At 36.2% G+C, this 14,562-nt stretch overlaps 1 protein-coding gene across 1 annotated transcript; it reads left to right on the forward strand.

The window, feature by feature from the left end:
- The first annotated feature begins 8,072 nt into the window (after positions 1-8,072).
- Positions 8,073-13,139, forward strand: si:ch211-12e13.1 (3-hydroxyacyl-thioester dehydratase X). The gene is made up of 5 exons (XM_041234140.1): positions 8,073-8,190; positions 9,676-9,839; positions 10,537-10,779; positions 11,180-11,371; positions 12,640-13,139. The coding sequence occupies exons 2-5, from the start codon at positions 9,800-9,802 to the stop codon at positions 12,879-12,881; spliced, it is 717 nt and encodes a 238-aa protein (XP_041090074.1). The 5' UTR covers positions 8,073-8,190; positions 9,676-9,799; the 3' UTR covers positions 12,882-13,139.
- Positions 13,140-14,562: the final 1,423 nt, after the last annotated feature.

Consider the following 14,562-nt stretch of genomic DNA (forward strand, 5'->3'; position numbering starts at 1 on the left):
AGCTGTGAGTTCAAAGTTAGAGCCATCAGTATCAAGAGCATTTTGATGACCATGACAACAGTATGTACGTTTAGTGTAGAATAAGAAATGGCAATGAAAATGTTTAATAACAATTTGGAAAATGGTTCTCCAGATCGTGCATATGTAAATCCATCCATCCCTTATCATTAACCGCTTAATCAGGGTCACAGTGAGCCAGAGCCTAACCTGACAGACACAGGGTGCAAGGTAGGACTACACCCTGGGTGGGATGGTAGTCCATCTCAGGGCACCACACACACAAACAAAGAGGGCAATTTAGACCAATCAACCTGAACAGCATGTCTTTGGACTGTGGGAGGAAACCAGAGTACCCAGAGAAAACCCATGCAGACATGGGGAGACCATGCAAACTCCTCACAGACAGACCCCTAGGCCGGAATTGAACCCAGGACACTGGCACCATGAGACAGCAGCGCTAACCACCATGCCACCGTGCCACTCTGTGTATGTAAATATATGTGTAAAATACAGACGGATGGACACAGACCGGACAGACCGACACCTCCATATATTTCCAGAATCTGAACACTCAACAACTAAATAATGTTAATAAATTGGGTAAGTGGTTATCTAGATAGATAGTGTGACATTGCAGTAGGGTAGAAAAGTCCTGCGTGTAATGGACCAGCACTGTACCTGTTGATGTCAGTATTTTTGTGTTCCAGCACTTTTATTTCGCTCTGTGAGTAGTATTTTGTAAAGTATTTTGTTCATGTTCGTACTATAAATACACGCAGCAGCGCTTCCACCCACAGTACTGCTACAGACATACAGATGGACTGATGTACTGCATAAATAGACAGACACCCCTATATCCCAAAAATATGATTTAATTAAAAATGTATGCTGAATAATGTTAATACCAAGTTTAGTGACAATTGGATTAGGGATTCTCTAGATACATGGAAAGATGGGCTCCACAATATTGTACATCCATACATACAGGAATTGGTTAATGTTGGTCATAAAGCCATTACATATTTGGTTTAAGTTTATAGGAAGCAGTGGGACTTGTTTCATATGAAGTTCAATGCTCATATAAAATAGAATTGACTAGTTCATAAAAAATCCAGTGGCAGGCCATTTGTAACTGATTAAAGATTTCAAAAATTGCTCAGACAGATCAGGCAACTGAAGTGCATTGATTAACTGGAAGTTCATTACTGTTGGGCTGTGATTTAAAATCTGACAGCTGCAATTGTTATGTGTATTCCACTCTCTTTAATGGTCTGGATAAGTTCTTAACAAAGATCATTTCAAATGGCAAACCTGACAAATACTTAAAATCAAGTGCCATAAATAAACTTATTTTATATGAGTTAATTTAAATTGGGTCTTGTCAAAATATGTGAACAAAAGCAGAAAGCAAAAAAAAGAAAAAAGAATAACAGGTTTACAACCTATAATATATTACTACACACTTAGAAAACTGGTAAACTGCAACACAACAATAATACAAATATTTGGGTTACACTTTAGTTTAGGTATCCGTGTGAAGGTTAGGCCCTTGCAATTGACTGCAAAGACTTTCTTTTAATCGTTCATACAATGTATTACCTGTGTAGGGTCCATAGGTTTGCAGCTGGGAGGGTCCTGAAAAATAAAACAGAACAAAGTTTAAGTAAATGTTCTGTACATGTACTTGTGCTGGAAGGGTGCACACTTTCAAGACAATGAATTGCAATAACTATTGATAATACAACATTTTAAAAAGAAACCAAAATGATTTTATTATGCATTTGTTTATATGCACGGTTTGGCCTACCTAGAGTAGGGTGTGGTGGTGAGGTCCTCCTTTTTGTTACAGGAAGTATGGAAACCACCATCTTGTTGAGGGAATCTTTTAATAACTTCACAGGGTACTGACTTCCTGTAGTCAGGGCAGTACCATTGATAATGTAGCGTATCCCTGTGCTTGTTTAAAGCCGTAGTTTTTAATGCATGTGCTTGCTAATGTTTATTTAGGTATTCACTGATTATGTTTGGTTTATTGAATATGTTTGTATTTATTTATGACTATAAAATGTTTGGTTTATTTTTCTATAACGACCTATGTAGTTGGTTCAGTCTAGGGGAGGGGTCTGTCTGCCTGAATAGATATAATGGGTGTGTTGTTTTATTCACAGGTTGCTCAATATATGAGAAGTTCTAAATAAATACATCTACATTCTGCATGACAAAATGCACAATTTTAAATGAGGTTTACAAATTATACACAAAATAGATATTCCCATTACTTTTTACTTCCATTTGGCTGCTGCTCACTGCTAGGAGCGCTGTCTCTCTGTACGCTAGTAGTTTCCATAACAGTGAATTATGCTTCCATTAATTTTTCTTGATCTCGTTAACATGCATTTTGATTAAAACAACTTCCCCTTATCTAGTCATTGAGACAGGAAGTGATGTACGTGACCTGTGACAGTTAAGCTTTTTAACGAGAAATGCACTCATTACAGTTTTTCTTCAGTTGGTAAAAATCAAGTTTATGCAACCATTGGCACAATCTTCAAAACTCTTTACACAAGAACCAGAACCACTAACTCAAGTGGCAGAAGCCTCTTAAACACGTAAAACCTTGAGTTTTGCATTCTGTTTAGTTAATCTATTTTGAAAAACAGCATAGTTGACTCCAAACTACAATTTATTAATGAAATACCGTTATCTCATTAGTTTAGTCATTGAAACAAAAAAAAATAACAGCAATATTGCAGTGAACTCAAGAACAATAAACTCATGATACATTTGTCAAAATAGTTTTTCATCATTGAAGATGAGGACAAAATCTGCAAACAGAAATTAATTCAAATACATTATTTAAACATAATTATCTCACCTCTCATATACATTTGGCCACAAGTTCTCATCGACATCACAAAAAATGTTTTAGTTTGGCATGCACCTGGGAAAAAAAAATCTTCTTGCATGCCGAATCCACTACTGACATTGTTCTTGGGTAATGTCATTGCATGCGGCATCCATGGCCTGCAGAAGGGTAATGTGCTGATAAGGTTGACGATTGTAAACCCTCCACCTCCAAGCAGAGAAGAACTCCTCAATAGGATAGAGGAAAGGCGAGTATGGTGGCAGGTAGAAGTAGATGTGCGGAATTGTACGACCCAAGTAACGGCCTACAGGCCACCACGTCATCATCTGAAATGGCAGCACACATGGTGATGTTGCTCCCACGCCATCCTGGGACTTGAGTTGTTGCACACTGTCCGATGATATTCCTGCCACGTCTTCGTGTTTTGGTCAAGTTGAAGCCAGCCTCATCAACAAAAATGTGTTTGTGCCAATTGACGTTCGCTTTCAGCTCCATTACCTTCTGAGAATAGAGGTGCACAGTTGGGTTCACTTATCCATATCAACTCACAGTACTACCACAGTATTACAGTATCTGTACCAAACTCACATGCTAACAGTATCATAAGAACATTACTGTACCTGTATATGCACTTCTATTGCAGTATACTGAGGCATGAACGTACTCTGCTCACAGTTGCATCACCCTGGGATTATTTCTTTCAAAAGGCACCAAGTAAATTTGTTTCATAGTTACTTGGTGCCTTTGTAGAATACAATAAATGTCTTCAACAATGTGTCACTGGATCTTAGTGAGACAAACATAATTTTTTGCATGGACCATCTCAACTACAGCCATCTCCAGTTGATCAGGGAGTAAATCGACTGCGGCCACCACTGCATGCCTTTTTCTCAATTCTAGAAACAAAGCACAATATGCATGCTTGTTACTCGTTACTCTACTGCTGTCAGCAAATTACTGTAAAACTGGGTACACTATGCATGTTCTATACACTTACCAGTTCGCTGTATGGAACGTCCAGATGATAGAGGCTACTGTTGACCATAGTAGATTGGACAATCAACCCAGCTGCTCGTATTGACAAACCTCTGGTGACGACATGGTCAACAACTGTTGCTATAATTTCATTTGACGTGGTAGCTCGGTTGTACTTCATCTCGTCTTCCTTGACCACGACTGCGACTGCGCCCTCACCCTCACCCTCACCCTCACCCTCACCCTCGCCCTCGCCCTTGACCTCGCCTAACACCCTGTTCTGCAGCCTGCTCCGTGTTGTCACAAACTGCATGCAGTCCACACAGCCTTTTATGTGGTGTTGGGATGATTGCCAACTGATTCTACTTGCATTTTCACAATGAGACTGCGATTATCGATAATGAGATGTCGTTCTTGGTAATAGCAATTAGAGTGAAGTATTTCAAAAAACAGATATAAACATTTGAAATATGTATTTCTGACTGAGCAAGTAATGTAGATAATTGTGAAAGTCATGTTAGATTTTGTAATTTGTATGTAATCAAATGAAAAAGTGTTTAGGTTTCCGAAACAATTATATTTCTGCAATTCAGTTTGGAGTTGTGTGTTAAGAGTCTTGAAAATTCCGCCAATGCTTCCATAAACTTGATTCTACCAACTGAAATAAACTGTAACGACATCATCAACTGAATTTCAAAGCATTAACACATTTCATTAAGAAATGTAGTTTGAAAATCACTTGCTACTAAAGCTGTCGTTACTATACCACGAGTTTGATACAATAACGCAGGTTTTTGAAGATCCCCCCACCACAATCCCCCCACCTGTGTTCCAGTCTCACCTCTGTTTTTTGTTGTAACAATTAAACATTTTCAAAAAAACAATTGTAAGTGATTAAGCGAAATATGCAGGCAAGAAGTGTTTTTCTTTCAGTGTTTGTATTAGTTTATTGCTACCAACAGTCATTATGCTCCTTAATTAAATCAGAGCTGAAATAGTCACGGACCATGACGAAATAAACACATGACAACCAGGTTTTTTTTTAAAGCTTTTTAAACATTTCAAAACAAATAACATGACATGTGGTCAAGTAAAATGTATGTATCACACCAAAATATTTCATACGTACAGAAACATTGGCAACTGGATGCAAATAAGTTTAGTTGTTATCATTTTGTGTTACTCTACATATTAAAAAAAGCCAAAAAACGATATTTCAGTGCATTCACACTTTCGTCAGGGCATCAAAGTATAAACAAGAATCACACAAATATATACAATTACAGATACATAAGAACTGCTATAAATGGACCCTATACAAAAACACAGAAGTATACAATGTTTACTTAAACAAAAAATACAAATAAATAGAAACAAGCATCAGCTTGTACTTTTCCATACCTTGCCATATTCTACTGCTACTCTTAATTATAACTACTTTCTGTGTCTTGTAATTGATTTTACTCTTAAAGGTAACCGTATTCATCTTTTTTTTGTAAATGCTCTTATTTGAAATCATTCTCATCCATTCATTGTACTTACCACTTGCTCATATTGGACTTCCCTCTTATAAGAAAATATTTTTAATAGCCTATAAGTTAACTGCTCTTAGTTGAACCCACTCTTACATGTAATCACTTACTGTAGTCTCTATTTTTTGCACTTATTTGATTTTGCTGCTGATTGTATTATACTCTACAACTGCTCTTATCTGTAATGCAATATTAAGTAATGTGATATTTTGTAATGTGATACTTTGTAACAATTGTAAGTCATCCTGGATAAGGGTGTCCAATAATAAATAAAGAAGAAGAAATATGAATTCACTTGAAATGTGATTTTTCTAATGTATCCCACGTCTAATATATGAATATATAAAAAGTCAACGGTAATTAGTAATATAATACTTACTGTAAGAATATAATAGTCTATCAATCTTAATTTATTATGAAAGGTAAGCTTAAAATGCATTGCATCCAAAATACAAGAATCATAATACTTTAAACCACCTTTATACGCAACATTATTACTGTATACTTCCAATCTTCAGTCGCAATTGTTTATCTTTTTGACACTTGAGTACATCTGATTATTTGTGTTTGCAAACTGTGGGGTAGGTTCATTTTTATTCATGCACTTTTATCAGTTTGTTGCAACGTCCACATCCCTGTCCACGTCGCCGCTTCTCAGTCTCCAGGGGGAAGCACCGGAGTCGGGAACAACCTGCCACAATAATCCAGAGGGGGAAAAACAGACAAAGGGGGAGGGGGTTGGTGTTTCAAGGGGGGGGAGGTGGCCGGTTGCGGCCATGTGTGCTGTGTACATGAGAGAAGGTGTGTGGCATGAACTATATGCTCCCCACCACATGCCTTTCCACTAAGTAACACTGCTGTTCTTCACTTTTCTGTACTTTCGTTGTTGACATGCTGCTTCTGCAGTATGAAATATGTTTTGAGTGGGATGTTGTCATCAGGAATGTGGCATGTGCAATTAGGGCAACTTCTAGACTCTAGGCGTTCACGCACAACTGCTTTCCAAAATGTTATGAAGATGATTTCTGACGGTTGAACTGCTAATATTTGTGAGGCCTTTTGAGAGTGTCCTTCCTCCATCTGCCTTACAGGATAATTACTACATATCTCCTATAACTGGATGAGCAATGTTCCCATAAAGAAAATAGCTTCATAAATTTTTTACCTCATACAGGGTGCTAATTTTCTGCTGGCAACAGTTTTACTGCAGTGCATGAAGCAAAAGTAATGTACTGACATTTACTTGCTTTTTAAAGATTTGGTACGGGCTTATGGATTTCTTTGCAATTTCATACCGCACGCTTAGCTTACCCAGTACAATACTTTTTATTTTATTTTATTTTTTTACATACATACATGTTACAAGGCCTACAAAACAAAACAATATATTTTTATTTGTGGATGCAGAATAATATTATCCTGAAATAATAAATATGTACTATTCATATACTGTATCTACTGTGTGTTATGCTTTATGTATTTCTGAAGTAATAAATATGTTTGTATCAGTGGTGGCTTTTCTCAGGACACATCTTCTGCCACTGCCAGTACTGCAGTGAAGAACACCCTCTCAGCAGCCAGAATTGCCGTTATTATAGGAATGTTGAACTTAAAATATCATTTTTTCCTAAATTTGTAGACACTAATTTTAGCTTACTTCATTGAAAATTATTATATTATAATATAATGTTTCACTTTGAAAATTTGAGAAACCACTGCCTCCCTTGCCTCCTCTATGGAGCCTTCACCGGTTTGTTTGTTATAAATATAGTTGCTAATAGCTGGATAGTTTTTGGCACAAATGGCGCTCCATAGTAGACGCTGTAATGCCAAACTGCATTTTATGTGTATTCTCCTATATCCCCAAATGCTTTGTGATATGTTTGGCTAAATACTCAGAACAGACGCCTGAAGGTGTATACTCCTCACTAGGCATTCATTGTTATTCTTTAAAAAAATTATATGTCTGGACATTTCTGTTAAACTAGTGGGGAAAATAACAAAAGCACAACGTTAAATTAGGCGACTGCAAAAATGAATTGCGAGTTAAAAATACGATCGGTGATGAACAATTCACGTCATGTCAGCGCTGTGCTGTTTACTTTGAAATAAAATCAAGTGGACCACAATTAGGCTCAGGCAAGATATGAAGGTAAAAGCAAAGATTGTTTTGTAATTAACTGCGTTTTCTGAGTTTAATTATGAAACCGAATCAAATCAGTTTGTTTAAAGGGATGTCACCTGATTAAAAAATAAAACGTGTGTGTGTGTGTGTGTGTGTGTGTGTGTTCGTATTTACTTTTTTTCCAAAATACTTGTTTTATTTTTATTTTATTTATTTTTTTGCAATATGGACACCAGTTATTATGGGGCATAATACATTTAAAAGGGTTGATGCTGTTTGGACACAATAATTAACATTTTTTTAAAAAAGCAACTTCCCGGTACTTTTTTTTTTCTGTGACAAAAGCGTTTGTGTGCTATCACAGGAAACTGATCATCAGCTGTTCGGAGTCGTCCTGCCACTGTCCTGATGACTGGGAGAATGGAGTTGTTTATAATTCCATGGGGATCCCTTTACCTCGCTAGCTTTTGTCTGATAACATTTATAGTATTGTATTTCAATGTTTATCGTTCCCATAAGTTATACAAAGGAGGTGCAGTCGTATTTGACAGCCAAAAGCAGGTTCCAAGTTGGTTTTACTTGCTCTGCAGACTCGCAACAAAAAGTCTTCTTAAGAGGCAGGGACAACTTTACAGCAACACCAATTCTAGTGGAGGCGGAAACCAGGTGACTTTCACTTTGTACAACTGCAGGTACATTGTCTTTATGAGGGGAAATTAAAATGTAGCGTCACGAAAAAAATATTTCTTTACAGTTTTGGATTCTGATTATGTTTTTGTTTACAAGTTGGTGTATTTCTTAATAATAATAATAGTAATAAACTGCTTTGATTTTCAGCCTGTTTTGGTAGACGAATAGCCTAGTAAGTAATACTAGTACGACACAGTTCACAAATTGTACACAGATCTGCGTCGTAGTAGATAACTTTGAATTCAGAGTATGGCTGTATGGTACGGTTGATGTTTAATACACGTATACAAAGCCTTTCGCCCCTTTGTCCACGCTCTGTAGGGGAGGGTTAGGGTTAGATTAGACTGATTACAGGTCTTTTCTGATCGGATGAAGCGCCAATCATGAAATCAAACATTTTACTGTCAAGTGCAAAATATTGGGATATGGTCAGACTGCATTCGAGTCACAGTTCTGATAGAATCAAGTTTATGTCTTCCAAAATAATAAATTGCCTAAAGTGCTTCACAACGTAATATTATTACATCCAATTTTATACAGGTCCCACATAAAATATTGTCTTATGTATCTTGTGCACATTGTTTAGTAATAACACTTTAATATTTTGCAAATAGATACGATTGATGCAAAATGATGGAATGGCCTGAAATTTGTGCTTGGTGTGGAAAAACCCTCAATTGCAAGGGAGGGAGTGGAATAGACCTGTACATGGTCAGTGTTGAATAATTGTTTTGGTTCTGGGGGTGGAGTATCCATTTACTTAATACTAGAATACATGTATCTGTATTATTATAAGTAATTTGAAACCTTAGTCACTACTTGAATGTATATTTTCAGCATCACAGTGCATTCATATGTATGCACACTTATGATTACCATTTCAAAATGTGGGTGAAATAGCCCCACCTAAACTTTAGTCCATAAGATATGGATATGGTATCTAAATACTTTTAAAGTTGTAATATGGGATTAAACATCAGCCAATATTTCTCTCCCCTCTTTGTTCACTCAAGTGTAGAATTGATTTTGGCAAGACTATCAGTTACCCATGCACTTATACATCGCTGCAATGTTGCACCTGTTGACCTTGTATGGAAGTTATTGTGAAAGACGTGACTACTGCTAACTGAATGTTACAAATACAACCAAAAAATTGCTGTAGGCTAGTGTTTTAAAAACAAGGCTCAGTTTTTATTCAGGGTGTCTGTGCTACAGTTTATTGTATATTTTGAGAATTGATCTGAATTACCATTTAAATAAAAGACACGAGTTTCATTTACAAAAAAAAAAAAAGTTTAAAAAAGGAATAGGCCTACAACATATTTATCCATCAATTCTAAAACAAATCATTTTGGTATGATTGAGATTGTACCTGTAACAATATGACATTTGTTGTTTTTATCACAATAAAATAGCACCTGTCTGTCTGTATAGGTTTTTCTAATATAGGCTTGTATACAATTACAAAGGTGTATTTATTTTTGCAGACTAGAGTCCAAAGGCCTGAGACAGTACTGCAATGTTTGTGGCTATGGCTGGGACTATCCTGATTCTACCAACAGAGACATCCCTGTGTGCTACCCAGAGATACTCTTTGTCCGCTTGTTGGCAATGGTTGTAAGCGCTGATGGATTTAGGTTAAGCCCCCTAGGTAAGTGCTCTTTGTGTTTTTTGTATTTATTTAGTTTAATGTTTATATAGTTGAATAAAACATGCATGCATGTCCTGCCTTACAACTGATTTTATTCAATTGTTTGAAAAGGCCAAACGATTGAAACTAGGCATTACTTCTGGCAAATCCCATCAATCAAACTTTTCCTCCACGGAATGCTACCACCCTATTATGTGTACATGTATTTAGATACATTGATAAATAATATACAAACGCTTAGAGCCAGAGTAAGTTTGCTTTTTTAAATGCAGCTGAGAATTCTGTATTCGACTGCACTGTTGTCTGCTAGCCTGGCTCAGGTTCTTGAATGCTTTCTGTACATTGTCATCATTCTTGCCGAACAGAAAGGCAATGACAAGAGGCACTGCTTGATCTTCTAAAAATGTGAAGCCTCAAAAAAACTTATATCAAGTGTAATACTTTTCCAATGTCATATAATTAATAACTGTTCATGTTGTAGATATAGGCATGTGGATGAATGAAACACTAGTAAATACGAAAAGTACTTCTGAGTCTTTTTCCTGTAGTCTTTAGAAAAAGAAAACTTGAACCCACCCAGATCAGTGTTTATAGATCTCACCTTCTGCATTGCGTTCTGTTTATTTGATGTCCTGCAGTATATTGTTTAAGATTGCTTTGTCTCATTTACTCTGCGTCATTTGTGTTTGCTGTATAGGACTTATCCATGTACAGCAGACCATGAGAACTTCCCAACCTGTGGATGAAATAAAGAAAGGACCATTTTTCCTTCAGGCCTCTGTGAAGGAGTACAGATCTGTAGAAGTTGGTATAGAGGTGGACATTGTGTTTGAGCTAAAAGATAGAGTCAAGGAGCTTGTTTGGGAAGGAATCATGACATTGCTCTCAAGAGATATGAAGAAGTTCAACAGAAAAAAGCAACATACCCAAGGAAGCTGTGGTAATTCAAAATAAATAATATAATACTACTACGACTACTACTACTAATAATAATAATAAAAATAATGATTCTTGTGCAAGTGCTTATTACATGGCATACATTTATGCAATATCTATAGGGCTCATGAAGTGTATGAGAAGGTGTTTATATGAGCGAGGGAAAGAAAATGCCAAGTAAACTCACTGTGCCATCTAGTTATAGATAATTTGTAAGAAAAGTTTTGGAGTCTTGACTGAATGATATCACATACACGAATATTAATGTTTTTTTACATCTGCTTTTTCTATTACATTTTTGCACTTACTGTAACTTCACAACATGACTAGCACTGTTTTTGTTTTTTGTTTGCAGAGGAAAGCTGTGTAATTGCTGATCTATGTTTCTTTTCTATCACTTTCAGAGCCAGAGGAAATGAAAGTGATTGAAATATTGGTACCTTGGTACACAGGACTCAAATATGCTTTTGCATCTTTAGACTATAATCCTCATCACCTTTTTTTACCAACGGCTAAGCTACTTGGGTATAAAAGCCCCATAGCTCACGGGATGTGGATGGTGTCTCGATGTCTTGCTGAAATAGAGAAGCGTGAAGGTAAAAGTAGTGGGATTGTAATCTTAATGACCATCACCAACACCATCAACCAAGATTCCAAGTTCTAAGCTTAGTATTTGGCCAGGGTTTACTTAAATAGGCAGGTCAATTCCAAATTCATTTACATTTCAGATTCATTAAGCATTTATTTTGTGAACTGTTTCCACAGGGTCCTAAAAGAGAGATTGAGATTACAAAGGCACTGTCCTGCATATTACATTTGATTTGGAATTCAGCATGGTTTGTGCTTAATGTTTTATAAATCTGGTACTGCAGATTCAGAGAAGTAGAGTAGCTAAAAACAGATACTCTCGTGCAATCAGACTATTGTGACCTGTGTGTTTGCAACCTGACAATGCAGAACTGTTATTGTTTTGGGGTGACCGTATGAAAGATCAAGGAAACATTTTATACCCTAATTGTTTGTCAGATAAGGTTGAAGTGCATTGCTACTTAAGCAAGATAATCCATCAAATGTAATGTGTTAACAGAAAGAAACAGAAACTCAATTAATTACATTGCTTCTAATAAACCAACATGCAATGCATCCCATGTATTGTACTAGCAGCCAGTTGCCAAAACAGTTGGCAATATCTTGGTAAATAGCTGACATACGTGTTGATCATATGTTAGTTAGTAAAATATTGTGTTGCCTGAAACAAGACTTGTCAATATAGGATTAATAAAATGAGCTAGGAGAAGAAAATACTTCCCTGCTGCAAACCAGCATGTAAATATGAATTAGCCACAATATGGAATTGAAATAAAAGCAGCAAAACATTTTTAGGTGTAGTCCCACAGTCTAGCAAATATTTCCCCTTATTAATGTGTGCTGTGCCTTTTTACTGTTTGTAAAAACACCCTGACAAAGTAGTTCTGGAAGATCATGTTGCATGCCAACATTATCCTTATTTAGTTCCACCGTTACATTGGTGCAGCACTTTCTTTATTTTACTTTTAAAATCAATTCATTTCCTAAATGTTCTGCTACAGCTATTTCTTCAGTATAGTACTTTTTTCCCCCCTCCAAATTAGCATGTAGTCATATAGTCCTATAAAGTTGACCACCCTACAGTAGTAAATGTTTTATTAACTTAATTTCTATTTCCAGTTGAAGTGTTAGCGCTTGAGTTGTGTTCCCATTGAACAAAATAATCTTAGAGCCAGTCTCTGTTGCTCTTCTCCGTAATGCTAACCCATAGTGAGTTGGACTCTGCATTCATTAGAGATAATCTGCTGCATGTTCTTTTGTGTTTATTTACTCACAGGAACAGATGCAATCCAAGCACCTGTTTGCATTAAGGTCAGGTTTAAGTGGCCCCTGCTCATGCCTGGGAAGGTAGTAATCAAATACTGGGAAACTTTCTCGGACACAGGGACATTGTCTCACAGATTGTACCAGTTCAGAATGGAGGATATTGGGACAAGGATGCCTCATGTGGTGGGAGAGATATCGGGAGTGGAGTCGTATTCTATAAATGCAGAAAGTGGCCAAAGCATGTCAGCTTAGTCCTGCTGCTTTGGATCTGGATCTATAGCTTAAAATGAGTTCATGTGAAGTAGAAAAAAAAAAACATTCATTGGAGATTTTTCAAATTTGCAAATTTTTAACATTTTACCCAGTGAATGAATTAATGCAATTGAACAAGAAAAAAAAAAAAAAAGTGTTGATGGATACATTTTTTTTAAATTTGGAAATACAATCTACTTGTAAATGCAGCTTTTGTACATGGTGTGTTTTCTGTATTAAAAATGGTTCAAAAGCAAACATGTATCTGTTTTTTTAGCATAGTTACATGAGGAATGTTGTGTTGTGTGGATCCTGTTCCAGGACCAGCCCGGCATTACCAGCTGAGATTTCCACCAAATTTTGCTGCACAGGTTTCATTACATAATAGGCCTGTCATGCTGTACAACTTATTTAGAAAATCTTTTGCTCCATTGTCTCCAAATAATTCTTTAAGAAGCCTAGCCTAGAAAGAAAAGTTGATTAATAACCTAGTATAATTTTCCTGGAAGCACATTGCGTTAAGAAGATTGATGTGGTGCTGTGGTTCCATATGTACAGTAGATTCACGGTAGAGTGCTGACAGTAACCATCTTGTGTAGATTAATTCACATTTTTTTCAGGTCTGTGTTTTGGGCTTTACTCTTGTTTCTGTTATTCTGTAAAAGGAATACATTAAAAAGGCTAATAGACACACTCGCTGATTTATTTTTTTTTTTTTGGAGCTTTGGAAAAAACAATTACTGCAAGTTAATTTTATTTCAACCCAGTGAGGCTTTCAAGGTATCCCAGTGGTATTTCAGCTTTCTGCTATTCTTCTGGATGTGTTCCAGGCACTAGCAGATGCAAGACTGTTCCTCCTTGAACACCCATGTGGCGTTTATCTAGCAATCTACTGTTTACAACACAGTTGTCCACAGCTTGCTCAAGAGGGGAAGGATTTGGCTTTAGACCACTGTACCAGTCCTTGACATCCTACTGCTTAAGCACTTGAGCCTTTAAATATCACAGAAGGGTCTGAGGAATTGCAACATGGCATTTGGCATTTCAATTGAATTTTTAAACACTGTGCCTCAGTAGCTGCCAAATTGCACACACATTTTAGATCTTAAGCTGGTTTGTGCTTCAGATAATTGGAGTATCAATGTTTCAGGGCTTGTACACATATTGGACAACATGTCATTTTCAACCCTGCAGCTAATTTAGAACATTGAAGAAAAGGGTGTTTTTTAAGGGTTATACCAGGACAGTTGACAGATAATGATTATTTTACCTCATTCCACTTCTGAAAACACTGCTGAAGAATGTATCCATTGCAAGAATTATTTCAGAATAAGGGTCTATGAAATACAGGATTGATCAATTATATACAGTCAGCACTCCAAAATACGATACCTGGATACACATCAGTCATGTATTACCGTCCTTGTATTAAGAATAAAATCAATTCCCATTATATGCAGTTGTAGTCAAAAGTTTAAATACCCCAAACCAAAATTTATAGAAATTTCCCGAAAACAAAGAATTTTAGGAAAAAATCTTTGGTAGCAAAAGTTCTGCTTTTGTGTATGAGGAAATATAAATAAAAGATATAAAAGATATAAAAAAAAAAGTCTACAGTTATAAATAGATTTTTTTTTTTTTTTTTTTTTTTTTTTTTTTGCAAAACTTCAAAAATGTTAAT

Source organism: Polyodon spathula, chromosome 2 (assembly GCF_017654505.1).
Source record: "Polyodon spathula isolate WHYD16114869_AA chromosome 2, ASM1765450v1, whole genome shotgun sequence".
NCBI classification, from domain to species: domain Eukaryota; kingdom Metazoa; phylum Chordata; class Actinopteri; order Acipenseriformes; family Polyodontidae; genus Polyodon; species Polyodon spathula.